The sequence below is a fragment of the Dermacentor albipictus genome, chromosome 7 (assembly GCF_038994185.2).
Source record: "Dermacentor albipictus isolate Rhodes 1998 colony chromosome 7, USDA_Dalb.pri_finalv2, whole genome shotgun sequence".
NCBI lineage: Eukaryota > Metazoa > Arthropoda > Arachnida > Ixodida > Ixodidae > Dermacentor > Dermacentor albipictus.
Genome location: NC_091827.1, coordinates 19,913,633 through 19,941,569, shown reverse-complemented (window position 1 = coordinate 19,941,569; position 27,937 = coordinate 19,913,633). Strand labels below are relative to the sequence as shown.

The window sequence follows — 27,937 nt, the reverse complement described above, 5'->3', positions numbered from 1 at the left end:
TACCTAATACCAGTGACGATGTGTGCATACACACTATGGCCATGCTGTCAAAAGCAGAGACCATTCAGCACTCGATGGGACAAGAGGAGAGGGCATGTTCCCCCGCATTTCCGAGAGACGCAAGCAATTCAAAGTGGCAATTTGGCAGCTTTCAGCAATACAGTCACTATATGGCCTTCAATTACCGTACTGGGCAGAATGTTGTTTGTGGCACCATGTGACCACAACCTCCGCTTTCTGTGACGTGACGAGTTCTTTTTCATGTTCTATCCTCTTTCTTCATTTCTTCCCCTTCCCTGACGTAGAGTAGCAGCAGGCCAGATGCTCCATTTTTCGGCCGACCTCTCTACATTTTCCAGTCATTAAACTACTACTTCTTCTTCGATTCCAGGCTGCACTTGATGTTGTTTTGAACAAATTGTATAAAAGATGCTGTTAATAATTATTTGTGTGAATCTCAAGGAATTTAAGCTTTGTGCCCCAATTATGAAGTGGAGATCTGCCCGAAAATAAAGAAATGCAGGACACAAAACTTTTGTGTCAGTACTCCATTAAGTAAACAGTGGGTGAAGATGGGGCCCAGGACCAACATGTCAATAAGGGGGACTGTCTTCATCAGGGTGTCATTTATTTCCTTTGCAGGGTTTATAATATAGCTTCCTCACCACATGGCAGGGAGCCTAAATGTAGCACTACTTGTTGCTGGGCAAGCTAGTTCATACTTGGAATGGTGTAAAAGGACACAACAAAATGGAAGACAGGACAGGAAAGAGTCTTTCCAAACCAAACACGAACATAAGGATAGAGTTGTTGTATGTGTAGCAGAGCATTGTTTCATTGTTTCTTATTCAGTGGGCAATAGAGCACTGGGCTTTGTTTAACTAGGTATATTTCTATTTTCATTTTCTGTTAGAACTTTCTGCGTTGAACTCAACCCCTTTTTATGATTTATGATTTGCAAATGTGCAAAACCTACTTCTGCTTGGTTTCAGTTCTTTGACTAATCTCAGCAGGCAGGATTTAAGACTTCTGCTCACATGTGACCAAACTTTCTTTCTTTCTTTCTTTCTTTCTTTCTTTTTTTTTTTTTTGTCCTCTCACTGCTGCCTCTTCGCTCTTTTTGCTCCAGATAAAGCTCACATCCCCTCCCCATCTGGTGTTACTACCACAAGTAATATTTCCTTTCAAACATTTTTAACCCCCTTACCCAGCTCTTATCTTACTTTCTCATACACAATTAGATTTCTCGTCCTAAGGGCAGAGGGAGCAATACAAGCCCTGCCAAGAAACGTAACAGCAACTGTGATAAAAACAACACCCCCTTAACAACATGTTGGCTTTGGGCTGAAACTTTTATTCGTAGCCGGTTGTCGACCAATTAAAATTTCCACCTTCCTGAGACTGCATTTTCCTTATTAGGCAGAAGGTTCACCCAAGCAACAATTGTTAAAGCATTTAAAGCACACACAGATAAAATCACAGCTCTGGGACACTAAATTGTATTTTACATAATAGTGCTGCACAGGTCAAGTACTTTTCATAAGAGAAATTTTTCAAATTCAATCTTTCAGAGCAAACTAGAATATGTCTACATTAAAGAGGTGTAGCCAAAAGGACTGAAAACTAGATGAAAAATTGGAACAGAGAGCACCAACATAAGGCACTGACATCGTCGTTTGACTCATTCACCATGCGTCAACAAGGTGAACTTAGTGCAATTCGTTATCTACACCCACTGCGCAGAGGCAGAGTTCTGAATGTGCTAGTTAAAAATTTCACACAACCTTTTGTCATAATGATCATGAACGGTGGTAGGTGAAAGCTCAACACAATCTTTCTTCTTTTTTCTTTGCAATAAAAGCACCAAGTGAAATTCTGCTTCCTGCATAACTATCATTTAGCAGTGCAAGCATTATCCAGATCACTTCAGCGTGTGCTTGGTGGAAGCATTGCCAAACCTCCCAAGTCTGAACGTAAAAATCTGACTTGAAAAAAAAGTGAACCTTCCCCATGGCTGTGCCTGCTGTGCGTACAATAGACCGGTTTGGTTTGTGTGCTTACCACAACAAACCTACATAGAAATCAAGATAAAAAATATGTAGGGAAGTGAAAATACAAAGACTCTACAATAGGAGTGGCACTGAGGAAGCTCAACCTTCTCGACTTCCCCCGAATTCACTAGGAAAATAAAGGATGGCATCCTTCTCAGCATTGCCTCCCCTCAGCACAAGTACAATGGTAAAGCGGTGAGGGCCAAGGTCATCATGGCACTGACAGGGGCGCTGCTCACATGCTCTACGCATGGTGAGATAAGTCGATTCTCACTAAACCACTGCCTCCTGCAGGAAAGTCCATTGCATCAATCTTTTTGAGGACAAGCTGACACTTTTTACAAGGTATGCTTGTGCCTAATATGTCTTGTACTCAGTGCTGTCTCTGCTTTTTACACTAGGCTTACCGCAATGCAAGCCTTCCACACAGAGATACAGGACGTGTACCTCTGATGCTTTCCGTCACAACATGCTACTGCAGAAAACATATGAGCGAACTAGCACAACTACAACATCTAATCAAGCTGTCTGTGCATTGTCACAGAACAATATATATAGTAAGTGAACCACATAGAATGTTCTAAGGCCTCCGTATTCAGCTGTGTTTACTGTGCTACATTTTTATCTCCTGTGGTATACAGGAACATACAATGTTGTCAAGTAAGCCGTTTTCAGGAGCTATCGTGCAACAGTGAAAAGCCCGCGAGCGGCATCCTCGGGGGATCATTTTCGAAGGTACATTCACTTTGGCAAGATTTCACGATTTCACGTCAGCATCTACGGGTGACCGTGTCCCTTGCACTGTGCTATGATAGCGTGCCTGACATTGTGCAAGGAACACTACTGCCCGTAGGCACTGACGCGCCTGGCACTGGTCTTAGGGAAATCTCAACAAAGTGAAAGTGTCCACAAAAGTAATCACTCAAGAATACCACCCAAGGATGAACAGTATAGTATTGACAACAGTAGAACCAGTAAGGCAACACACATTAGTGCTGTAGGCCCAATTTGGATGAGTACAGCGATGCCAAAAAAAAAAAAATATTAATGATGATGATGATGATGATGATGAAGAAGAAGAAGAAGAAGAAGAAGAAGAAGAAGAAGAAGTAATACCGACCATGATGGTTGCAGTTGGTCCAGAATGTGAACAAGGGCCGGATGCTTGACATATCGGGGCCTGGCAGGAAACAAGTACATTTTCTTTTATATTCATAACAAACTTGAGCTTCAAGCATATGCATGGAGGGTAGGTGTAAAATAGGCAACAGTTCTGCATCAAATAATGACATAAGGAGGTGCAAACACTACCACTGAGTCACTGCTAAAAAGAAATCACATTGAAAAACCCAAACTGTGAAATGCTAAAGACGGGTTCTTCTCGGATGTCATAGATACATCTGCTTGTTTTAGTAAGTTGCTTAATAAACACACTAAGAAACATTACTGCTGAGCCATGTCGGGGAGTATGGAGTGCATACTTTTTGAACCATTTGAGCCTATTACTTGTGTTCTAAAGAGGCAAGTTGTTCAGCATCATACACCTCCCGGTGGCCAGCATATGTGGAAGGAGTACAGGACTAAAGGACAGGGAGATAGGATAGTACAGGAGGTTGGAAAAATACTATTTACAAAACTATGTACTGAATTCGTGGCTAAGCCAAATTCCTCACTTTAGTTAGCATGTATATGACACTACAGATTGCATTTGTTACAGTCACTGTGACATCGAAACATTGCATTATCCTCTAGTGACCGCTCGGACCACTAAATGTAAATTCTGTCACTGATGGACACAGTATAGTGGATGTCAGAATGATAGCAAAACTCGTTTTCGAAAGTAAATAAATATTAAATACCACACGCTAGGGTACACCGTTCTGACGGAATTAAGAAGTTCACCTTTATGCTGAAGTTGATTGAAACATAAGTAAAAAGAGACGAGGATTATAACATGAAAGAAACAATGGATAAGCACTCCTTTTGCAACTAGTAATTAGTTGCTACGATGTCCTACAATGTCAGCAGGGCACTTATTGAACCATGAGACACAACTATGAAGGTAATGGGTCATACTAAAAATGAAATTCTTAATATGTCATGCATTTGAGAAAATGGGGCCTCATACATTATGGAGTTGGGAGCTAACCAATAATGCAAATAAGTGAGACAAAAAAGTTTTGTGTCAGTACCCCCCATAACAGTGCAACAGATCCATTAGCTAATGAATAAGAGGGAAAGCTTCCGATTCTTATTAATACTACCTGCACCCTGACTTATCATGGCTAATAAAGAAGCCTATATGGTAGCAAAGCAGACCACCGGCACAGACTGAACAGGCACAGCACCTACCATTGAGGAATGATTCCATCCTGGCCTCAATCTCTGCTGCCAAGGCTCCGTCCGCGTCCACGTGGGAGGCACCAGGGAGTTGCTGCGATGCCCACTGGCTGCACACATACTCGTAAAAGTCCTTGCACGGATTCTTGTCTGAATTCAGCAAGTAGCGCAGCATCTGTCCTGGGCGGGCACACAACAAACATGCATCACGTGCACGACTATTACCCCCTGATCACTACAAAACTCCACAAACAAGAAAAGAACGAGCAAAGAAATGTTCAGTAGACAAAGCAGACGTGCCTTAAGGTGCGCCAAATGGAAGCAGTTAAATGGACCAAGTCTGCTCAAGGAAGAATAACCACTGAATCTGCGTAACCAGTTTCCGGGGAAATATGTGAAAGGGAGGAAGTGTTCACAAAAGTGAACACCTATTTTCTTCCCTGAACCTCACTTTTATCTCCAGAGTCAGTAGTGCGCTGAGAAGAGCCAGATGGAGTACCATCTTAGGGAACCACCAATTTACAAATAGACACACCTGAAAGACAATCTGGTCTACTATATTCAAGTTTGAAGAAAGCATAGTCTATGAGCAGATGCGAGCTTCCAAATGCAAGCTTCCTGGGGAGCTGCAGATGAGTCAGTGAAGCCCGTGATCCTCAAGTGCACTGGCACCACTGTGCATGCCTGCGTAGCTGCGTTGGCAATCACACAGGTTTTCAAGAGTCATCATCATCATCAGCCTGGTTACACCCACTGCAGGACAAAGGCCTCTCCCACACTTCTCCAACTACTTTGGTCATGTACTAATTGTGGCCGTGTAGTCCATGCAAACTTCTTAATCTCATCTGCCCACCTAACTTTCTGCCGCCCCCTGCTACGCTTCCCTTCCCTTGGAATCCAGTCCGTAACCCTTAATGACCATCGGTTATATTCCCTCTTCATTACATGTCCGGCCCATGCCCATTTCTTTTTCTTGATTTCAAATAAGATGTCATTAACTCGCGTTTGTTCCCTCACCCAATCTACTCTTTTCTTATCCCTTAACGTTACACCCATCATTCTTCTTTCCATATCTTGTTGCGTCGTCCTCAATTTAAGTAGAACCCTTTTCGTAAGCCTCCAGGTTTCTGCCCCGTACGCGAGTCAAGAGTAGATGCAGGCAACTCAGCACTAGCTGAAGTCCTCTAAAGGACACCTGAACACTGCCAATGTCATGGAGTCAGTGCATTGCATCTACAGACCAAGATCGCAGCACTACAGCGAGGAAGGTATGTTTTCTTTATTATTATTATTATTATTATTATTATTATTATTATTATTATTGTTGTTGTTGTTGTTGTTGTTGTTGTTGTTGTTGTTGTTTACTCTTGGTTTTGCCAATTTCAGCTTTAAGAAGCGATAGCCTATTGCAAAGGGAGCTGCTGGCATTACCAGCCTGCAGCAAGCATTATCTATAAGTACATCACAGTGGAGATAAGTTCATGATACTACACAACAAGGATATAATGTGCCTCCTGCACACCTTCAGAACTTTTTTTTTGCACATCTTCTGCAGTGCTTTGACAGGTTGTTTATCAAAACAAGGGCATTACAATGCACATGCATTCAGAAAAAAAAGGTAACTTGCCTTCTTTCATGCAGAACTCAGTGGTGCAGAGTTCATATGTACCTGGGCCAGGTGTCATACCTGGGCCAGGTGCCGTTAGACCAGAATACGCTAGAAGGGCAATACATATTATCATTGAGCAAATCAACATATCCATGCCAGCATACAATGAAAACACACTCTTTAGTAAAGAGAAATCCAGATGAAACAGATTTAACTTAAATATTACTACATAGGAAGGCTGCAGTTGGTACTGGAATACATTCTTAAAAGAAGCCACTATTTTTTCATGAGAACTGTGAGCATGCTTTAAACAAATAATTATAAAAAATTGCTGCCTCAGAGTCACATCATGAAGAAGTCAAAAAGCAGTAATTACAGGTGGAAAAGAAAAACAACAAGGCCACTTCGAAGAATTCGCTTTTTTCAGAAGCGATGTACATATGCAATATACATGTAAGTTATAAGCTGTAGTTGTCATGTCATAAATTGTGCTGGTGTACTAGCAGTGCAGTGATATTCAGCTACCACAGCATACGCACACTACTGCTTGATTGCACGGATTCCTCAATTAAAAGCAGTGATAAAATTTATTGGTGATAGGTGAGCAGAACTTACACTGCTAGGACACTTAAGGAGTTATGATCACTTTCAACGAAGTTTCAAGAACCAAAAGTCAATTTATTAGCTTCAACGGCAAAACAAGCAAGCGAGGACATGAAATATACTACTGCACCAAGACTGTCACCAGAAATTAAAGCTAATAAGTAATAAACCGCAGAACAGCCAATATTGTCTATATCCACACACACACATACACACACACACACACACACACACACACACACACACACACACACACACACACACACACACACACTGCATTACAACAAAAAATACAGGATAGTAATGATCCATACATTCAATGCACTGTACTTTCCATCACTAAGAAAGCATTGAACAAAACCATAATTTTATATACTAGTAAACACATTAAAAGCTATGGATAATGATTCCATACAGGCACATGTTGGTTCATAAGATGCCCTTAATTAGTTAGTTAATTAATTATTTATTTATTTAATTAATTAATCATGCCATTCATTTATTCAATGCCCTGCGATATGGTGGGGTGGGCCCCCAAATTGCATTATTGACCACGGTGTTGTAAAAGTGCTTCGTTTTGTGGATGATTTTTTAGTTATTTTAGACTGAACTTTTAGGAACATTGATGCACAAATTGGAAATATTTTAACATGTTTCAAAAGGTGTCTAGAGCCTTTGAGTATAACTCATGAAATGCCTGAGCACAACAGCATCAAGTTTCTCGACATTAGAAATGTCTTTGAACCAAATCCCCCGTGTTGGATGTATGAACAATACCTTTACCATTTCAAGCTGTACAACGAGAACCAAAATTCTGATGTCAGTGTAAAAGCTTACGAAGAATTGTTTCAAGCTAGTTCCAATGTCATGCAGTCTACACAGTCTCTTGGGCACTGTTATCTCAAATAAGAAGCCATTATCCTAAAGTTTCAGATAGTTCCAAGCAACAACTGCAGAGCGATTCCCTCCCCCATGTCTGCTGGTATGTGGTCGGCAAACAAAGCAGTCTCCAATTTTACAAAAGCGTGCATCACGTTCTGCAGCCATGTGATTGCAAAACGGCTACTAAGCTATAAGCACATGAAATCTGTAACCATTCATAAGCATGAACTTCAAGCTAATTGCCTCATGATGACACAGCAAATACTGCTTTCAGATTTGTACTAAAGAGTTGTTTTGACAGTTTTGCTGGAGTACTTGCCGCAGCCATACACGGTCTGTCGCGACAGCCATTTCAACCATGGATTCTGTGGTTCTGCACATGCATTCTCTGTGAATTAGCAACACAGAAACTGGTCCAAAGAAAGTACTGTGCAAAACTCTGTTAAAACATTCACTTCATATATTTTTTTTTTCGGTGTCATACTGAATCTGATAGAACAAGACATAAAACAAACAAAAATAATAAAGGCCATAACAAACACACACACTTGTTGCATACGTCACTCCTGCACTATGTCATAGCACCCAGAAAAGTGTGGAACGACATTTCAAAGCACACAGAGAAATGAATAACAGCTGAACGACATTGCACAATATTTTGCTGCTGCTCTGTGTAACCAGTGTTGTACAGCAATTCCTGTTGACAAACCCTCTACTAAACTGTTAAAAACGTAAGCAATGTCACAGCTCCACATAAGAGTGTTTTATGTGGACGTGCTTGCATGAAATAAGTGTACCCTGCCGCCAACAATATATTGGAGAAAGAGTAATAGGCAACATAGACACTTCAGTACTTTGTTTGATATATCATTCATAAGCAGCAATTAGATATAATCTGTTATTTATGAAATATTGCATGTGTAAACCTGCAATGGTATGCAAAATCATATTGCTTATGCAGCACTGCCACTTGGAAAGACTAAACAAATCCATGATGCCGTACGATAATTCACGCTTTGTCTAACGCTGTAGGAATGCAGCAGCACCACTGTGTGGACTACCCTTAATAACGTAGTTTCATCAAGCAGAAATACTTACGAGGGCCATGTGAGGTGTGACTCCCAGTGCCTGCCGTGTACTTCCCGTGCAGACTCGAGTCGATGGTTTGCAGAGCACCTAAGTGGCCCACAAGTGAAACATTTTGTTTCCGCTAGGAAGAAGAGATTTGCAAGTGATCTAAGAGAAGGTCAGCTTACGATCGTGTGGAAGAATGCCTGCCAGGAAAGACGAAGAGAAAACATTCAGTGTAACAAAATTCACTCTAAGGAAGTTCATCAAAACGCCGTTTCACTCATTCAACTGCATACTAGTATAGAGGGACTTGGATTTTTCTGAGCAATAATGGGGCTATATTTGCCTATTTGTCGTCTTCACAAGAGACAGCGTGCAGTATTTTGACAAAGCGCCATAATGGCACTTCTCCTTCTTGACTAAAGCAATGTATCTTGCACTGACCAGTGCTTAGGAAAAAGAAAATCATCATCGTCCAAAACAGTAGTACAGTAGCAGTAATGTGTTCATGCACCAAGGCAAATCAAGCGCTCCACTACTGCAGAGAGTGGTTATGCTACCCCCAGCATACAAAACACTGAGTAAATCTCAATCCACCACTTGGCAACTACATCAGACGTGAACTTCCCCAAACCCTGTGCTGTACAACTGCATTTACCTGGATGTGTACTCCCCAATCTGCAAAGCGTATGAGACCCGCACTGACCTTGATCACATTATCTGGGCATGCCTCAAAGCATCACCCACGAACACCCACCGCACTAACACCACACGCATCCTAACCACGGCCCAGTAATCAGAGACTTTGCTGCTCAACTTAAACCCAGATGAGCAGCTCTGGGCCGTCCGGACAGCCGAAGACGCCGTCAGGAAGCGAGGACTGGCCGGTGTCTGAGGAAGGGCGGGACTGGGGGGTTTGTCTCCCAACCCCCACCACCCCTGGACCCCATCAAGGGCACAAAGAAGTTTTATCTCTCTCTCACTTGAGTGCTCCAATGCTGTTCAGAAGGAAGAGTAAAAAAGTCAGCAATTTTCTCTATTGAGTACGTTACTATTATGAAATGAAGTAGCATAGTTAACAGGGGTCAATGCAAGGTCAGAATAAACACCAGCTTTAAGATATGCTCAGTTCAAAGTGTGAATATTCACACAGTAAATGCAGACCCCCTTTGCAGAGCAAGCCTAATAGTGAGGCCCACAGGGCAGGAAATTTTTTTTTCCAAGCAATCCAAAAGAGTGGTTTGTAGCTTACTGAATGGTGGTATGATGTATGTTGCATTGCTGGGATGTAGAGCCTCTGAAAAACACCACAAGAAGCACATCAGGGCTGCGTGGCCCATATTCAAGGACAAGTATTATACCAACTTTCATAATGACTTACTTTTGGTAGTTTGTCCTGCAAGAACAACACCTAGAAAGAGGAATGCATGTTTACATGATGTGTGAAGACTTCTCACTCATGCACAAATGGCTAATTTACCAATAAAAATGATCACACAGCCTAAATATCTTGCTGATAAAATAACTATACCGTAAAGAATTTTTGTAATTTCTTTCTGCATTTTTTTGCGATAACCTAACTGTGCTCACCAAATAAAGACATTAAGGTGTGCTTTAGGTCATGAAGTTGGAGCACTTCATGAAAGGAAACTGTGGCAAGGCATGAAGCAATTACAATGCTTTATGAAAGAGTTCCTGCAATTTATTAATTATTGCTTCAATCATAATTATTTTTAAAAAAGGCCATTAATTAAGACCTGTGGCCTGTATGGGTCACACATCTCTGCTTAAAGCTATGCATAGACCTGTCTGAAGACGGTTTCCATATTCAAACAAACCAGCAAACCATCTTGTACAACAACATGCTATCGAGGCGCACATAACCTTTGTTTCCTATTGACCCACTCGGGGATTGCAATAATAGAAATACAAATATGAAAAGCTAGCAAACAGCAAGAGGGCGGCAATTCTACAAGTGCCGCTTTCTTAACTAAGCCACTTTCAACTGCAGTATCAGTGGCCTGATGAGAAAAATCACGGACTAATACAAAATGTCCAGTTTCCTTCTTTCTCTCTCTCTTCTTTTCTTTTTTTTACTACTGGTGCTGCACAAGTGATAATTGAGTTCTCAATTAAGTTCCCAAAGACTAGTGAGTGGAGGTAAAAATGCCAATCTCTGCACAATAAAAGCAGTAGAACTGTACTGAAGGAAAAATTAAGTTACAGAGGTTGAGTTTCTGCCAGTATGCTACTGCAACAAGTTGTCAGGCAGCGTTTGATAGCACTTTTGGTTCCTTGGAACAGATAATCAGCATAGCTTCCACGTGTGATGGTTTTGCATTTACCCAGATGCACAAGAAAAAAAAACAGACAGTAAAGTCAGACTTAACATTCAGCAGCGCGTTCTGTCTTATTGTTGCTGTTGTAATTAAGGTGATTATGTTTTCTATTAACCAGCTTGAGGGGATTTGGGGAACTCAGCGCACCATTGTGCGGGCGCATTTCACCTGTTTCTGTAATCCCTACACCTGACTCCCTCCTTGCTCCGAACCAGTTGTCAGCGATGGCGCTCCACTTGCGATGGTTCGCGGTGAGGGCGGAGCTACGGCGTCATGAAGCGGCTCCTGGTGGCTGCTCTCGTGGTGATAGTGTGTCTCTTCTTCCTTGGGACTGCACCGGGTACATACATGCTTCCTCTTGTCGACCGACACCTTTGTGACTAGGACTGAGCTCACGCACGGTGCCTCTGCCCATGTGGGGAGCATGTACCTCATGTTGATACTGTCCCAACACTAAGCCGAAGAAAGGGTGCCTAGTGCTCGCGCGAGGTTGTACCAAGCTGAGCCGCACTCATCGGAGTCCCAAGCCGAAAGAGCTTGCCTGAGCTCTTGCGAGTTGGCCCATTGGTTATCGTGAGAGCAAGTGGCATAGCTGCCGGGACTTTTCCTAGCGGCCTGCCCCAGCTTGAGCCTGTGCTCTCGCAGCGATGTGCTATAGGTGCCCCTTACTATTTTTTGCCCTTGGTGCGGGACCTCTTAAGTTCCCCGCTGCCCCGGGACCCGGCGGTTGCGCAGTGTCGGGTGCCGTCGGATATAATAAACGATTTCCATCAACTCAGGGCAATACTGTGTTCCTGCGTGCGTCGCTCGGTAGCCCCTTGCCGCCTGAGCTCGCATGCAGCGGCGCTAGAGGCTGATGCAGTCCTGTGGCTCGCTAAGCTTGAACCCGCGGTGGTCGGTATTCCTGTGAGACACTAAGACCCCACAAGCTTAAACTAAAGCGAATGAAAATGGGGGAGACTTTTTTTCCAGAAGTGCTCTTACTTGTGCACACTCTACCTCCATCACTTTCCCTTCATTGCCACAAAAAGTTGTCCATGTGTATAGCCATTAAACAGTGACATAGTGCGACTGTGTTAATACCAACTGAACATACATCAGTTGTTGATGAAATTTAAAGGGGCGCTGAACCATTTTTTATCACAGTGGAGAAAGGCATTTGAAGTGAAAATAGGCTATTTCAGAAATACTTTGCCACAAAAAGTACTTCAATGCGTTCAGCAGAAGCCGAGTTATTGGCAATCAAGCAAGGCCTCCGCTGTGCTCCCGTTCCTTCTTGAATGCCTTGCACTGCGAAGGCAATGGTGTAGTGGAGCGTGCCCACAATGCTCCGCCTTCTAAATGTCTCCATGGCACGCAGTTAAAGTTTCATTTTGGAGACGCCACTGACTTCCACTTTTGGTACCTACGACGCGCTAAACATAAACCAAACGCAGTTGTCCTCAGCAAGCCACAGAGCGCTTAGCCAGTGGATTCGTGGTGGCACACCGCAGCGGCCACAATATCTATGCCATGTAGCCGACTGCAGCTTGAAGTCAGCTATCGGCCAAAAGTAGCAGTCTAAGGGAATGATGAAATAAAACGTCCAGAAGAGAGTGAGGACGGGGCCTTCTTCTGAAAAGAGAGCGTTTGAGAGAAAGGTGACTTCGTGACCTGCTTGCGGGCTCCACACACCATGTACGACAGCAAAATCTGGCTGAGATGCTCGCAGCAATGTATGCTACCCGCAGACCATGTTATTTCACCAAGCCCAAGGGGTGGTTGAGGGCCTCTTTGAGGTTTAACCGAAGCCCGTCTGGTCGGTATGGAACATAGTGAAAAATAGACAAAACCCGGGGCACTACTCTGACCAAAGTAAATTTAAAAGAAAAAAGATGTTTCAGCTCCCACATGGTAGCCTTCTTCACAGGTATTGATTTCAACACCACTGTACATGTACAATGACATGTCAATCAACGTGGTATCATTGAAAGCACCCACTGCACTTTATTTGTACTTCTGCTTCGTCTTAGGTAAACTGAACAACATCCCAAGAAACACAATGCACAGCGAGCTTAAAGAAAAAGTAAGCTACAGCAGCAACACCATTTGAAAAGAATGCCAATCAAACAACACACTTCAACTCACCAGCATGTCGACGCGTTGTCCAAGAAAGAAGAGCAGCTGATGCAACCAGTACCAAAAGTAAGGCCAGAAGAAAACAGGCCACGGTAACCTCCGGTAGTATGGCAGCCACTTTTGTTGATCTTGTCACACTGCAACATTTTTTATTATTACAATGGCAAACTAAAAAAAAAGAAAAAGAAACATGAGAAAAACAAGTTGCTAGACACGTAAAAAAAATTCACCGATGATTACGATACTCCCTAATGCAAAATTTGAGCGCAGCTCTATACGTGTTTTCACTTCGCGATATATTGGCTGGCGCAGATGACCTGCCTCGTGCAGCATGTTGCAAATGAAGCGAAGCGCAGCACGTATGCCTCGCTAATTGGGAGATCGCGAGAGGCAGTACATGGGGGGTGCATGGTTGCAATTCACAGCAGCTGCTGCAGACAGACCTCTACTCATGCAGCGCTTTGTTTCCATACAGATGTTGTGTGCTGCTCTGGCTCCATAGCGTAGCCATTGTCGCCGCACAGCACGTCTTGCGCGGCACTATGCTTTTCTTCTCACACTTTCGTTCCACTAACAACCCTTCGTCACGGAGTAGTCATGCCACCAGTGTTGGCTGTGACAACACCCAAGGGAGCGTCACATCGAGCCTTACTCGTAGCCACTCGCCATCGCCCCTTGCAGGAGCAGTGATCCCCACCACACGCTGGCACCGCGGGCTGATCTCAGCGGCAGACGCCACGGATGAGCGTAGCCCTCCCCACCTCATGGCACCGTAATGCTCACTCCTATATTTTTCCTTCCTCCATGATGAGGATGCCGTGGCCGCCGGCAACTCAGCGCATGCGCACGCCATCTCCCCTAAGCTCCTCCGCTTCTTTCCACCTCATGGTTCCAATGCACCCTCCTCCAGCGCTTTTTTCGTCCTCTCTTCACTATGGCCTTTCCTTCGTCTACCGCTGCGCTCCGAGTTCACTTTCATTCCTCGCGGCACTCGTACGCTTGGGTATGCTGACGCCCCCAACGCTCACTGCAGCAGTGGGATATTAAGAGCTGCGCTCTAAAATTAGAAACATGCATCAAGTTTGTTTGTGTGAATGTTACATGAGTGCTAGGGTAGCCATAACTAACACCACCTCTCTCGTTAAAAGCATGCTACAGAATTTTCGAAGCTTTGAGCTAGAATGCTGAAGCAATCTGACAATGTAGCACTATATATCCTGGCAAATGTTTATATATTTCATGCTTGCCACTATTCAAAGCTGGCAATAGTGAGAGCCTTGGCTATCATGCTAGAAATTTTCCTGCGTTCTCACTCAACATTCTTATAAGGAGACGAAATGTATAAAAATGCAACAGCATAGAAGAATGCAGAGCAGATGGCCGCCCTAGTTTCTACCAGTTCTTTTTTTTTTTCGGCTATATAGAATTCTTGTTTTTTTCTCTCTTTTAGCTGCCTGTGGTAGCTAGCAATACTAATAATTGAACTGGATTGCTCAAAGAGGCCAACACTGCTTGCACAATAAACTGAAGTGTATCAAACACTAATTAATAAAATCTCAGTTTTAAATAATTGCTTTAGGGCCCATATTGCACATAAATTGTAGCCAGTGAGATTACAAGGCATATCTACTTGAAACAAATTCTGAGGACGGCACCAGTTTCAATATGTGCTCCATCAAACGTGTAGTAAAAATGCATGATGTTCCACTTACCATTTCAGCAAAATGAATCTATGCATTGAAGCTCAAAAATAACTGGAGCACCAATGTATTTCGTCACATACTTTGGCAATGAATCGCAAAACTGGTGTCACCCTGAGAATTTATTCCACGCGGATACACCTTGTGAACTTGCTGGCTAGTAAATTGCAATATATGCCCTAATGTACTTAGTTAACTAAAATTTATTTAGTGAAATTTTGTTAATTGATGAATTATACATATTGATTTCTCATGCAAGTAATGTCCGCCTCTTCAATATTTCCAGCTTAAGGATGAAAATTGTGCTATCTTGCATGGGCAATTTTAAAAAATTCTGTTTAGTCTAAAAAGAAGACACCCAGTATACCGCTGTTGCCTTTTCTTCCAACAACATGGTGACCCACAGCATTGGCATGATACCCAAATCAGGCATTCAATAATTACACACTACCTTTCCAAAAAGAACAATTATCTGAGGCTGTATGACCCAAGTCAGTTGTGCTTCCCTACAAGAATTACAGCGTGGAATCAATCCTGGAATATGGGCAAATCGGCTATTAAATTTCACATATGTATTGCAGGTACCGTTAATCTAACCGAGAAAATCAACCACATGAGACAAATGGTGCCCTATTTCGTGGTTTTTATCTTTCTCCTTGCCCTAGTAGCATTGCTCATAAGAGCAGAGTCCTGTTCTGAGTATCAAACTTTGACCATGAATTTTTTTTTTCCTGAGAATAGGTTTGTTCATTAGGCTGCTTGCTCATTACAGGCTAGTTAGACAACTGCACAAATACTCAACATAGCTTGTCGTTTCTGCATGAAAGAAAATTGTTTCACTCACTTGCTAGTTGTTTCAATAGACGATCTCCTGACCGTGCCTGGGACACCTGAGGCATCTGGCACAAAGCCGGCAGCCCCAAGGACTACACCAGTAGCTGGGTACTCGCCTACTCCTGAAGACTGTTCAATAAGCGAGGTACCTTGGTCCATATACTCCTGCTCGCCATCAGCTGAGCCCCACACAGGTCCTGCAAGGAGCCCCTCGGAAGTGCCCTTTTCTTCCAGGACAGGCTGCTCAGGAGCGAGGCCTTGCTGTTTCCTCAGCGTCAGGAGCTGTGCCAAGTTTCCACCGATGCCAATTTTGTGTTCCACCACAACTGGTGCCCAGCCATGGCCTGCTAAACAGGGGCACGGAGAGGGTGAATGAGGGGGTGGCGAAAGTGGGGGAGGGCTTGGAGGTGTCTCTCTCATCTGCAACACTTGGGGCAAATGGCCACACGGATACACTTCCGTCATAGTTGCTGCCGCTGCTGCTGCACTGGTGTACTGAGATTTCGAGGGACCCCAGGCACAAGCAGCAGCTGGTGCCTGAGAACTCGCCTGGATCATTATGCCATGCCCAAGACCTCTGGTAGCTTCAGCCAGTTGCCCAACAAGCTCGTCATGTTGGAAAGGCCCTCCAAAAGGACTTCTACGTGCATCAGCAAATCCCTCAGTTTGGAGACCTGCATCTCGAGCAGGTGAGGTGCATTGTGAAGAGCCCAACGGGGACGTTCCAAATGGACCAGGATGGTATGAAGGTGACGAGGGTGGTGACATGGTATGTGGTGCTGGTGGCCCCGCAAAGGTCTGCACAGCCGCCTCTCTAAGTGGTGTTCTTGTAGCAGGTTCCCTAGAGGGTGACCGTGACCTTGCATCTATGGTAGGAGCCCTGACTGCAACTGGTTCCTCTGTCTGAAAGATTGTGTCCCTTGTCTGAGCACTTTGGGAAAGACGCCCTGGATAGCTGCCGACGTTCAGGGTGCAGGGATGGCTCACAGTGTTCCTTGAGCAGACAGCAATGCATGGGTACGAGGCTGCCTCTGCTCTTGGAGCTGAGACAGCAAATGTCGGTGACAGACGGTGGCGACCCATCTCACCAGCTTGGGTGCCAGCATTTGCCATGCAAGGAAGATCCGAATGGCCAAACATAAAAACAGATGATGCACAGCTGCTCACTGATGGCCTTGAACGGACACGGGACACAGGTCCCTGAGGAAATCTGCGATGGCCTTCAACAACGCTCTGTGGCCTACTGTCACCAACACCCATTTCTACCATTCCATATAAGACGTGCGCTGTTGTGGGTGGTGGGGACACAGTGACAGGAACATCATGCTGCACTCCAAAGTCTTGCATTGCCATGCTTTGTACAGCATAGGTACTTTTTGCACTATAGTTTTTCTGATCACAAACATGTTGCAGCCCAATGTCTTGCATTGGCCGCTCCTGAACTGTGTAAGCATCTCTTGCGTGCCAGTCCACCTGATCATAAATATGCCGCTGCTCAAAATCATGCATAGGTCTTCTCTCAGCTCTGAAAATGGTCCTCGTCATCACACTGTCAGGTTCGTATACACACTGAATGCCAAAGTCATGCACTGGCTGCTCAGATTGAGCTTGAATGTCCTTTGTGAAGTCTTTAACAGGTTCGTGCCCGAATTGCACTTCAATATCATGCAAAGGCCTTGTTGTAGTGTGGACAAAGGGCTCATAGTTGCACTGTACCTCAATATCACAACGTGGTCTTTCAGGCAGCATTAGTGGCTCTTGGGAAGGCTGGAAAACACCTCCATGCTGTGCAGTGAAATCTCGTTGCTGCTGAGGATTCAAGCCAACAGTTAGTGTAGGAACAGAGGTTGAACGGGTGAGCACGTCAGTCTGAATCCCTCCACTGTGTTGCCCAAATGAAATTGTCTGAGTGGCATGACCAGGTAATGCGGTCACAGATTCAAAGGATAATGTCTGAACTGCCTGACTTCCTGTCTGTTTGTACGGCACTTCAGAAACAAACACCCGTAGTGGGCTTGTTGAAATCTGTGTCGTTCCATCTGCACAGGCAGTTCCAGCAGCACTAACTACAGAGGTCATCTGAGCTCCCCGAGACACACAATGTGGTTCAAGTCTTTGTCCTCTCGACTCCTCTTGTGAGGAAATGTTTGTAGGCACATTAGCTGCATGATGTCCAAGCAGCACCTTCTTACTTTGAAGCTCTTGTATTGTAGGACAGGTCTCTGTTCTCAATGTTGCCTGTGTAGTATGTGTAGCATCTGTAGCCAGCTGGTCAGATGACACATGTATCACTCGGGAGACCTCAATTCTGCCCTCCTTTCCAGGCAGCTTGTCAATTGTATCCACATACGTCATCGATTCTGCACTTACACATTTTCGTTCAAGATGTTGCAGGGAGGGCTGTGTTGACAGAACTCGGTGAACTGCACCAGGCAGTGAACCAAGATGCGCTTGCACCTCTACTTCTGTCAGAGACGTCTGTGAAGGCAGCCCCTCCCTAGATATTCGGCAAGGTAACGACCTACTGCGAACTCTCCCTGACAAACGTACAGGTGATTGACCTCTTTTACGTGACAAAAGAATATCTTGCTGCAGTTGGTCCATAATGAGCTCCTGTTGGGGCTGCTGTTGCTGTTGCTGCTGTTGAACCATTTGGGAACCTTCTTGCGTGTATTGGCTCTGCAACCACTGCGACTGCCCCAACTGCCACTGCATTGCCGGCCAAAATGCTGGATACGCTGGCCACTGTGCCTGCTGTGGCATCATGCCGAATGACTGGCCATAAGCCTGAGCTTGGTCTTGACTCTGCATCGTCTGTGCTTGCCATCCAAAGGGTGGTAGCATGCCGTACTGCTGTGGCATGTAGCTCTGAGCTGCTTGCATACTGGCATACATTGGTGGTGGCAGTGTTTGTGGCACAGGTGGTGACATTGTTGGCGACATTGGCGGTGGCATCAGTAGAGGTGAAAAGGTCGGTGCTGCCAGTTGTGGCCAACCTATGGTGCCCATTGTCTCTCCCTGCAGGGGCCCCTGCATTTGAACAAACGTTTCTCTCTCGTGAACAGTAGCCTCGACAATGCCAGCTGCTGGTCCTGCTTCTTCTTGCACCTCATCATATTCTTCCGTTGGCTTCTCGTCCTCGTCACACTCGTTTTCTTCATCTAGCTGTTCCATGTTGACAAACGTAGGCAGGTATGACCCGACAGGAAGCAACTGGAAGATGCCAGCTACAGCAGCACCTTGCGCTTCCTGCTGCTGCTCTGTTGTGGTCGTGGAAGTGGTTACCTCCTCTTCAGCTTCCATTGCAGCCACAGGAGCATTGTAGCCAGGAATACGGATTCCCTGGTCAGTGAACATAACCGGCACAGAACGCCCCATGGGCAAAAACACATTGAATGCCGATGGTCCTGGAAGTGACTTGGAGGTGACACCCATAGCCGCAGGGTTGTGCTGCAGATTCACCTCAATTTCAGAGCTGGATTTCTGGACAACCTGCAATGTGCAATGCACATGCTCAAGCTCAGTAAATGCATATGCCACTAACCACATATTTTATGATAGTCTGTTCCGGTTGCTTAGAATTTGCTAATGAAAGTGGGGTGGCCAGAAATTACTTTCATGTGTGGAAAGGAGGGTTTTCACAGCTCTCAAGAAAAGAAAGTGTCATAAAGAGGCAACCACTGCACCAGTTTTGACGGATTTTTTTTTCCTTTTTTTCATTTAAAAAGAAAAGTTAAAATTAAAAGGTGGTGACCAGAAAAGCGGGATGGAGGCACCTACAAGCATGCCATCAAGTAACTAAGGGTGATAAGTGGCGTTTTCTCCCCCAGTTGCTCCGACGGGACGACCAACGGCAGATAACGGGGAGTTTAAATTAAAAAGGCAGCGGGGCCATCACTTAACAGCCGACCATACTAAAGGTAATAAATCTGGACAGACGTCCTTTCGATTCCCCCCCCACCTCCTTTTTTTTCTGAGCTAACATACAGTTACAACCTCATCCTAAAGAAAACTTTCGGCAGCAGGCTCGCCGCGACCAAAATAGCAAATGCAGTGTCATTTATACGATCTAGTATACATCACGTATTTTCTGCGCTCTTACCAGACGGCCGCTATCGTCCTCTTCTGAAGTCGTCGTCGTCGTGAAAGCAGCCTTCGTCACGTCGAACATGGTCGTACACGTGCTGTCAGAGGTGCTGCTGCTGGACGGTGTCGACGACGAGTCGCCGTCGCGCCTCTTGCGCGACTGCGCCTTCGATGCCATCGCCGGCAAGCGCGAAGTCGGCGGCGAGTTACCGCTCCGCTTATGCAGAATCAAGGGTGCTCATTGCGACCGCAACAGCCGCAACATATGATGTGCTCGGCGGGCCCTCCACATGTATATAGGTATTCTGTGAGCCCTCTTAGTAGGTCATCGAGCGAACTTTAACCGGTCCAGACGCGCCTGGGAGCCATACCTCCTCCTGCCTCCTTCTTCTTCTTCAACATTTTCCCTCCCAACTACTTTATGCCACATACCCACGGCACCGGACTGGCTACTCGGAAGGAAACCGAAATGCACACAATGGTATTCTTGAGGCGGCACTTCTGTCGCCGTAGAAATAATAGCGAGCAGACTGAAATACGAGTTCTTCCAACCTTCACTTCAGCCGAAACCAATGATGTATACTGCACCACAATCCATTACGGCTAGCACAGCCAGTACGATGAATATCATCTTGTCCACTATCGTTTACCTAGTCGATTATTTTTCACCCATTATTGCCAACTTCGTGCAGCGCAGTGTGTCGGAAGTGGATGAAGACAGCTTCGGATGCAACATTCGGTGCAGTCACAGACAGACAAATAACTTTAATAAGGTTCTGAGAAGCGCCGCACATGGAGCAGCACGGGCAGCACCGCGCGCCGCTCCCACGTGGGGACGGGAGGCCTAGCTATAAGGCCTAGCCTCACCGCCGCATCGCGGACTCTCTGGTCAGCCCGGAGTTGTGGGAGAAGATCGGAACTCTTGATGGCAGAGCTCCACTTCTCCTCGGTGACTTTACTGGGTCCCCGTAACGAGGGGCACCGCCAGAGCATGTGTTCTAGGCTGCTAACCGAGCCGCAGGCCGGGCAGGTAGACTCGAAAGCGTCCGGGGCAATAACGCTGAGGAAAGCTAAACTGGGATATACAGCCACAGAATGCGCGATTTTACCGTTGATTTCTTGCCGTGACGAATAACACGAGGCACTGCCTTCATAGAGAAAGCTACCGTGTTGTAACCGTAGAACAGACACGTATACACGGTAACCGGCGATCGAGAGCAGTTTCGGTATCCCGCGCATGCGCAGTAAGTTAACGTTATGGCATACGGCGAAATAACTGTTCACACCGTCATTAAACATTCCGTGTTGCACGTGCTCTTGGTAAAGGTTGTATTCTTAGATTCGAGCATAGTCACACTACTGGCACCAATTGCACGAGACCAATGCAATGTCGTACCATTATTAGTAGTGGAAGTTGCTAAGAGCACAGCTTAGTGCACTATGTGTTGCACTTCTACTAACCAAGGTAACCATTGCAGTCACTTAGTGTTGCAATGCAGTACAAGCTGCATAAGTTGGAATCGGCTGGCGCAGGACAGGGGTAATTGGAGATCGCAGGGCGAGGCCTTAGTCCTACAGTGGACATAAAATTGTCCGATGATGATAAGCTGCACAGAAATGCTGAAGTTGTGATGGCTCCAGCCTAGCAATTAGGAATGATGTCTTTTTTTTTTTTTGCGCATACAGCACGCCTCACTGCTCCGATACTTCCCAAGCATTTTGCTCAATGCTTGTGTAACAGCAGCTAAAATATGCATGGCTTGCGAGTCGACTCGCAAACCCACACTGGTAAGACCAAAGAGCTAGTCAATTCAAGGCAGAAAAAAAATTTTTTATTTGCAATGCACAATTTCACAAAGGCAGAGAATAGGAGAAAAAAAAAGTGCGAGTTTTACGATTTTTTTATGTATCGATGTTTTGCTCTTTTTTTTTCATTTTTTCTGGTCTACTCCCTTCCCTCTGATTCCTGGTGGGCCAGTTCACGTGGGTGACGATAAACCAAGAGCTCCGCAAGCACGTTGGCCGAGTCCACAACAAACACAAAGGGCAGCGCAACTGCTGTCCTGTGTGGGCTCAGCCAAGGCGTCCTCATGGGGACTTGGGCTACCCGTCACCCATAGACTGTTCAAACCCCCGGGCGTCTGCGATGGAGTCGGGAGCTAGGCGGGCAGCTCTACTCTTTCTTCATGGCCACGTTCTCCTTGGCCTGGTGAGCATGCAGCACTGCAACGGCTTCTTCCACCTGCACACAAGCATTGCACCACATTAGCGGCAGGCAACAGCACATCCTTCAAAACATCTCCCCTTTCCTCCTTTCCAGGCAGCAAATGATCAAACTCTTGGTGTCGGCTGTCACCCAACAGTCGACTGTGCATTTCAATCATTCAGTCAAAAAGTCATCAGTGGCCAGGATTCTCAAGCATCCTTCATGCATTGTTGTGTATGCCACCAAGACCAAGCAATTGCTAGCTTGCAACCACCAATGTGGCAGGGCGGGCCTGCACCACAGCATACTGGAGAGAAAGCAGTCAGTGTCTGTATTCTGCAGAGACTGCTTAGTCGTTCCCTTTGAGCACAAATTGCATTCAACACGCATAACCTGGGGCATAACCTGGATTTTCACTGAAGTCCAGCAGGCAAGTCCTATTTAGCTTCGTATGCAACAGGACATGCTCATACTATACAATATGTTTGCTACATAAAAACAGGTGGCCTCCTCTGCACACAATGTGCCTGTACCCAATGCAAGTGACATTCAAGAAAATGTGTAAATGTCAACTGCCAGCTGAACTCGTAAGCTAGAAAACTAATATAAAGAACTTCGCTTGACATCCCGACCTTTGCCACTCGAAAGCTTTGCTCACTGGTTTACTAGCCATGCAAGCGGTGCACTTTCAAGCATCCCTGAAACAATTTTTCTAATTGTTTGAACACAGTATTAGAAAAGTTCATCAGAAAGGTTCTTATTACAAGCTAGGATTTAAATGCAGTCATTAATTAAAAAGCATAAGCATCCCCCTCACCTTCCCAAGTTGTGGTCTTCACTGTCAACTTGCATTTCCTGTGTCTATGACTATGACCTGCCCACTTGGATACTGTGCTATCCGGCAACTTCCCCTTTCAGTTAGCTTGAACAATTCTTTCAAGCATTTTCAACTTCTTTTTCAATACCGTGGCAATGACCGGCACGAAATTATTAGGTGTAAAACTCGTTTTCTTCACAACGTGCAGTCACTGCAGTGCACTATGTGCAACGGTTTAAACAGTGGTTCACCAGCATCGTTAGGGCAGGGATAAGAGTCGAGTGCTGGCAAGCCGCAATACAGCAGCTGTATGCAAAGACCAGGCATCGTGTCTCTTACAGAAGAAAATGTTGCTGAATAGTGAACGTTTCCTAAAGAACGGGAGTGCAAAACAAATCCCCTGTATGTCCTTCATTGTTGTTAGCCTTTCTTCAACCTTCCTACGTGCCAGCACCACAGATTATTCATACAAACCCCTGAGAAACATTCAGTTGAGTAAACTGTGATTCTGGAATGGGAATACTGCTGCAAGACGAGGCTTGGTCAACCGGAAAAACAAAAAAGAGGAGGTAGTGTTAAATTGAAGTTCCCACTTCAGTTTGCTGTGACATGAACTGCAACAGGGTCCAGCTGTTTATCAACAAAGGACTACACTGTGTTCAAGGCAACCGTGAACTTCACCTAGCAAGCTTGAAGAACTGCCTGTGCTAAAGCGGCCCAGACTAAAATTTCTTAGGCTGACAATTTAGCACAATTAATGATGGTGTGCAACATCTTCAGTCCACGGTAAAGAGATAATGCAACAACATTGATGCAATCATTGCTTGTGCATATATTTTCTAAGCAACGTGAACCAACTAGCCAACCAAAAAGTTTGTTTTAGCATTCCTGAAACACCAGCTTTGGATAACACGCACTGATAATGCAGTACAGTACAGTAAACCACCATGTTGGTTAAGTCTGTAGACAAATTTGTTCCGATCATACGTACAAACGTCTAAAGAGACCAATCAGCGTTAACGTGACTGAAAACACCGTTTCGAAATAGGGAACTGACGAGCTGTTGTCACATGATCCTACCTAGAACATATTATGTAGACAACCTTTCCAGTGGTGGAGCTCGAGGCCAAACTTTGCTTTTCTGTAACACAGCACCGAATGCAACGGGCAGCGACATACAACCCCCCTCTGTCTTATTAGCAATGAACTTAGCTGTCACACAGGCAATTGAATGTGACACCATGACATTATGTAAGAGGATAATTGAACTTTTTTGTACTCTAAACAATTATTTATAAGAAGCTGCTTGCTGGGAGAGAAACTGTTGGCAAAATATAAATTTTTAGACTGTAACTGCAGCACAGATTATGTCACTTATTTATGTACATGTCTGCAAATGCATTTGTTCTTGCTGCCCTAGAGAGCCAGGTTGCTTCTTTTGGCTATGACTAGCATTGGTATATTGAAGTCACAGTCTTAGGATGCAGAAAGTTCAAGATTCCATTATCACCAGCCTCATCTAGAATTAAAGTAAAAGCAACACTTTCATTCAGACATGTTATCTCCAAATTCACTTCTTGGTGCCGCCATGCCAACACACTATAGAATCTAGAGCACTGCTGCATTTTTCCAAGTGAATAAAATTTCCCTGTCATTTCATGCATGACATTGCTGCTATGGAAGGAAAGCAAGATGGCAGCTACTCCGGTCCAAAATTACTGCCAATAACCATTTGCAACAACCAAGCGCAAGCCCTGGTGCCTTAGGAAGCCAATCACACAGCACAGCGGATTCCTTGGTTTGGTAGGAGGTTTTTGCTTGGCGTTCCCCCCTTCCCCTCCCCAGATGGAGGTGGCACGAATACTCCCGACAGCTGATGCGAGAACAACCTCAGCTGCCCCAGCCAATCGGTGCACACAGCCATAATCAAAACGAGACCCACCTTGGCCTTGAGCGACTCGTGGTGCTCGAGCATGTGAAGCAGCTCTGAATTGTCAATCTCGAGTAGCATGCCGGTGATCTTGCCAGCGAGGTCCGGATACATGCGGTGGATCAGTGGGAACAGGCGCTCGCCCAGCATCTGCTTCTGGTCGTGTGGTGTGGCCTCAGCCAGCATGGAAGCGGTCAGGGGTTCCTGGCCTTGGATGTGCACTGCTGCCTGCTGCGTCTGAGACACCTGCTGGGCTGCCGCTGCAGCCGCGGCCACCTGCTGTTGCTGCTGCTGCTGAGCAGTCACCTGTGTTTGCAATCATGCAAGGGGCAATGTAGTCACATCCAAACACTGCACCGCGTACAAAGGTAAGCAGACAGGGCACTTTGCTTCTAACAGGCAGTCCCCAAGTTTGGATGCATCTCTTAAGCAGTCAACTGTTGCATATGTATTTCCCACATCATATGGCTTGTAACCAACTACACAGCATGCTCAGTATAACAGTAAACTTTGCCCACCTGGAATTGAGCAGTCACGGGTGCCGAGACAGGCTGGATCTGGGGTGGGTTGCGCATGGACTGGGTGTACTTGTAAGTTGGGCGTGGACCTCCAGCAGTTTGAGGGGCAAGACCCGCAGGGCGAGGGCCAACCACCCGAGGCGCAGATGGGGCCTGCTGCGGTGGAGCCTGCTGTGGTGGTGGAGCCTGCTGCCCACCCGTGATTGGTCGTGCGCTGCCGAGGGCTCCCCGCTGTGGTTGTGTTGCCAGGGAAGGACGTGGCTGCCGCTGGTAGGGCAGTGAAGTGGGGAAGCCTCCCTGAGGTTGGGCCCCCTGTGGTCCACCAGCACCCGCCTGGGGTCCCCCAGGTCCACGCAGCTGCTGCTGCTGGCCTGTCCAGCGAGGTGTAGCACGCATCTGGGCTGGGCCTAGAGTGGCTGGGAAGTAGCTGCGCTGGGGAGTTTGATGGGGCATGGTGGGCACAAAGTAGCCTGCTGCACCTGCACCACCTGGTGGGAACATCTGTCCCATTTGCATGCGCATGCCTGCAATGCGGTGCATGTACTGCGAGGCAAGATGTGCCTTGCGGTCTTCCTTGCGCTGGGCCAGAGCAACGTAAAGTGGTTTGGAGACCACAATACGGCCATTCATTTCTGTCACAGCCTTTGTTGCCTCTTCTGGCGAGCTGAAGCAGACAAATCCAAAGCCCTTGGAGCGTCCGTTGCCATCTGTCATAACCTTGGCACTCGTAATGTTGCCAAAAGGAGCAAACTCCTTCCGGAGGCGCTCGTCATCCAGGGCATCGTCCAGGTTCTTGACATACAGGTTGACACCCTGGTAGCGATTCAGACGCTCCTGCTTCAGCTGTTCAAAGTGACGCTTTAGCTCTGACTGGCGCTCAGCCTTCTTTTGGGCACGCCCAACGTACAGCACCCGACCGCCCATTTCCTTGCCATTAAGCTCATCCACAGCGCGTTCAGCGCACTCGGGGTCCTCAAACGAGACAAAGCCAAAGCCCCGGTTTTTGCCGTTCTCATCTGTCATCACCTTGGCACTGGTGATCTTGCCAAACTTCTCAAAAATGACCATGAGCTTCTCATCGTCAAGCTCATCACCAAAATTCTTTATGTACACATTGGTGAAGCATCGAGCCTTGTCGCCAAGCATCTTCTCGCGTTCCTTGCGGGGGATGAACTTGCCCACATAGACCTTCTTGTTGTTGAGCAGCATGCCGTTAACTTTGCTAATAGCCTTGTTGGCAGCTTCTTCGGTCTCGAAATGGACAAAACCATATCCCTTTGAGGAAGCCTCTTCGTCTGTGGCCACTCGACAAGACAGGATGTTCCCAAACGCAGAGAATGTGTCGTACATGGCCTTGTTGTCAATGGTCTTATCCAGGTTCTTTATGAACACATTTCCAACCCCAGACTTCCGCAGCGATGGGTCTCGCTGTGACCACATGATACGGATCGGCTTGCTTTTGATAGGGTCGAAGTTCATTGTGTCCAGGGCGCGCTCCGCTGCAAAACGCACACGAACCGAGACAGAATGTTATAGCTAATCAGTGAAAATTCCCGAAGACACACACACACACTATAATGTGTGTGTGTGTGCAATTCCGCAACACGTGTTGCACGTCTTTTGTGCCACCTTCGGCAGCAAAGTGACAAAAGCTAGCAAATGCGCAGCACTTGAAGTGTCTTGGCACACAATTTGCACGCCACACACTCGGACGTCTTTACATACACTACAATACGCGCGACAAGCTACCTGGGCACCACGCAATACGGCTCAGTACCAGCTAGTGTAAAAACCCACGTGCCAGCGTGCGATCGAACGCATTGTCAACCAGTAGGCCCATCCTCAACGGTTACTCCAAGGACAGGTTACATCTGATCTGTCAATATTTTCCTTGCGGGCGCCTGTGTTAACTGCTGCCTACGTGTCAAAGCACTGAACAGAACTCTACCATGCAATTTGACAGCATCCGCAAGCGAGATGTGGGTCACAGATTTTAACAAGTGTTAAGCCTTCCTCTGAAGCTAATCAGTTTGGGAGGGCTTACGCAAGTACCAAAGATGCCTACGAGTCACAAACGACATCCGTACTCACCATCAGCGGGCTGCTGGAAGTTGACATATGCGTAGCCGAGAGATCGTCGAGTGATCATGTCTCTGCAGACCCTAATCGAAAGCACGGGACCCGCTGTGGAAAATTTCTCGAACAGCATCGCCTCTGTAACATCCGGGTGCAAGTCGCCAACGTAGAGAGAAGCCATCGGGTAGTTTGGGCCACTGGGGTTCATCTTGCCAGGTTGGAGACGACTTCGGTGATGAGCTCGCCGTATTCAAGGGGATCCGCCTAACCCTAACTTCACCGCGACAGTTACAACTTTTTAGGACTGAACTTGGGTACAAGTTCAGGGTTTTGCCAAGGTTTTACAATTTTTTTTACGTTTTTCTGTTTTATATATTTTTTTGTATTTTTTAGTACTTACGCGTAGCGTACACAGAATTTAACTATTTCCCCCACGTGAACGGCCTACCATTGAGTCATATGGGAAAAGAAATGGCGGAGCAGCTGCGCTCGTAGTATATTACTGCAGTGTTGTATCACTCCGCTGCCCGCCTTTACTTTTAACTTTCATTACATTAATAAAAACTGTACTGTTTTTAGTTAAAATTGCACTGTGCCATCTATAGTACAATCATTGATCGCTATTCTCACTAAATGTCTTTGTATTAGCAACATACTTAATGCACTACATCATGCGCGGAAGGACTAGCAGTGCGCGCTGACGTCAAGGGAGAAAGGGGTCGCCAAAGCAACGACACGGGTCCAGTGGAGGCTGCAT

At 45.9% G+C, this 27,937-nt stretch overlaps 2 protein-coding genes across 2 annotated transcripts in view; both read right to left on the bottom strand.

Moving 5' to 3' along the window:
• The window catches only part of LOC135896379 (uncharacterized), a 45,058-nt gene extending 24,685 nt beyond the window's left edge, over positions 1-20,373 (bottom strand). Inside the window, exons 1-10 of the mRNA XM_065424762.2 lie at positions 19,650-20,373; positions 15,558-19,039; positions 13,023-13,150; positions 9,938-9,967; positions 9,809-9,853; positions 8,742-8,759; positions 8,584-8,661; positions 6,019-6,108; positions 4,404-4,571; positions 3,172-3,231 (exon numbers count right to left, since the gene is read on the bottom strand). Coding sequence (XP_065280834.2) covers positions 3,172-3,231; positions 4,404-4,571; positions 6,019-6,108; positions 8,584-8,661; positions 8,742-8,759; positions 9,809-9,853; positions 9,938-9,967; positions 13,023-13,150; positions 15,558-19,039; positions 19,650-19,811 — 4,261 coding nt within the window. The 5' untranslated portion in view covers positions 19,812-20,373. The remainder of the gene's footprint in view (positions 1-3,171; positions 3,232-4,403; positions 4,572-6,018; positions 6,109-8,583; positions 8,662-8,741; positions 8,760-9,808; positions 9,854-9,937; positions 9,968-13,022; positions 13,151-15,557; positions 19,040-19,649) is intronic.
• A 1,070-nt stretch (positions 20,374-21,443) lies between these two features.
• Positions 21,444-27,670, bottom strand: LOC135896364 (polyadenylate-binding protein 1-like). Its single transcript, XM_065424746.2, has 4 exons — positions 27,196-27,670; positions 25,105-26,603; positions 24,599-24,892; positions 21,444-21,875 (listed from the first exon to the last, which is right to left on the bottom strand). The coding sequence occupies exons 1-4, from the start codon at positions 27,386-27,388 to the stop codon at positions 21,807-21,809; spliced, it is 2,055 nt and encodes a 684-aa protein (XP_065280818.1). The 5' UTR covers positions 27,389-27,670; the 3' UTR covers positions 21,444-21,806.
• Between the last annotated feature and the right edge of the window lie 267 nt (positions 27,671-27,937).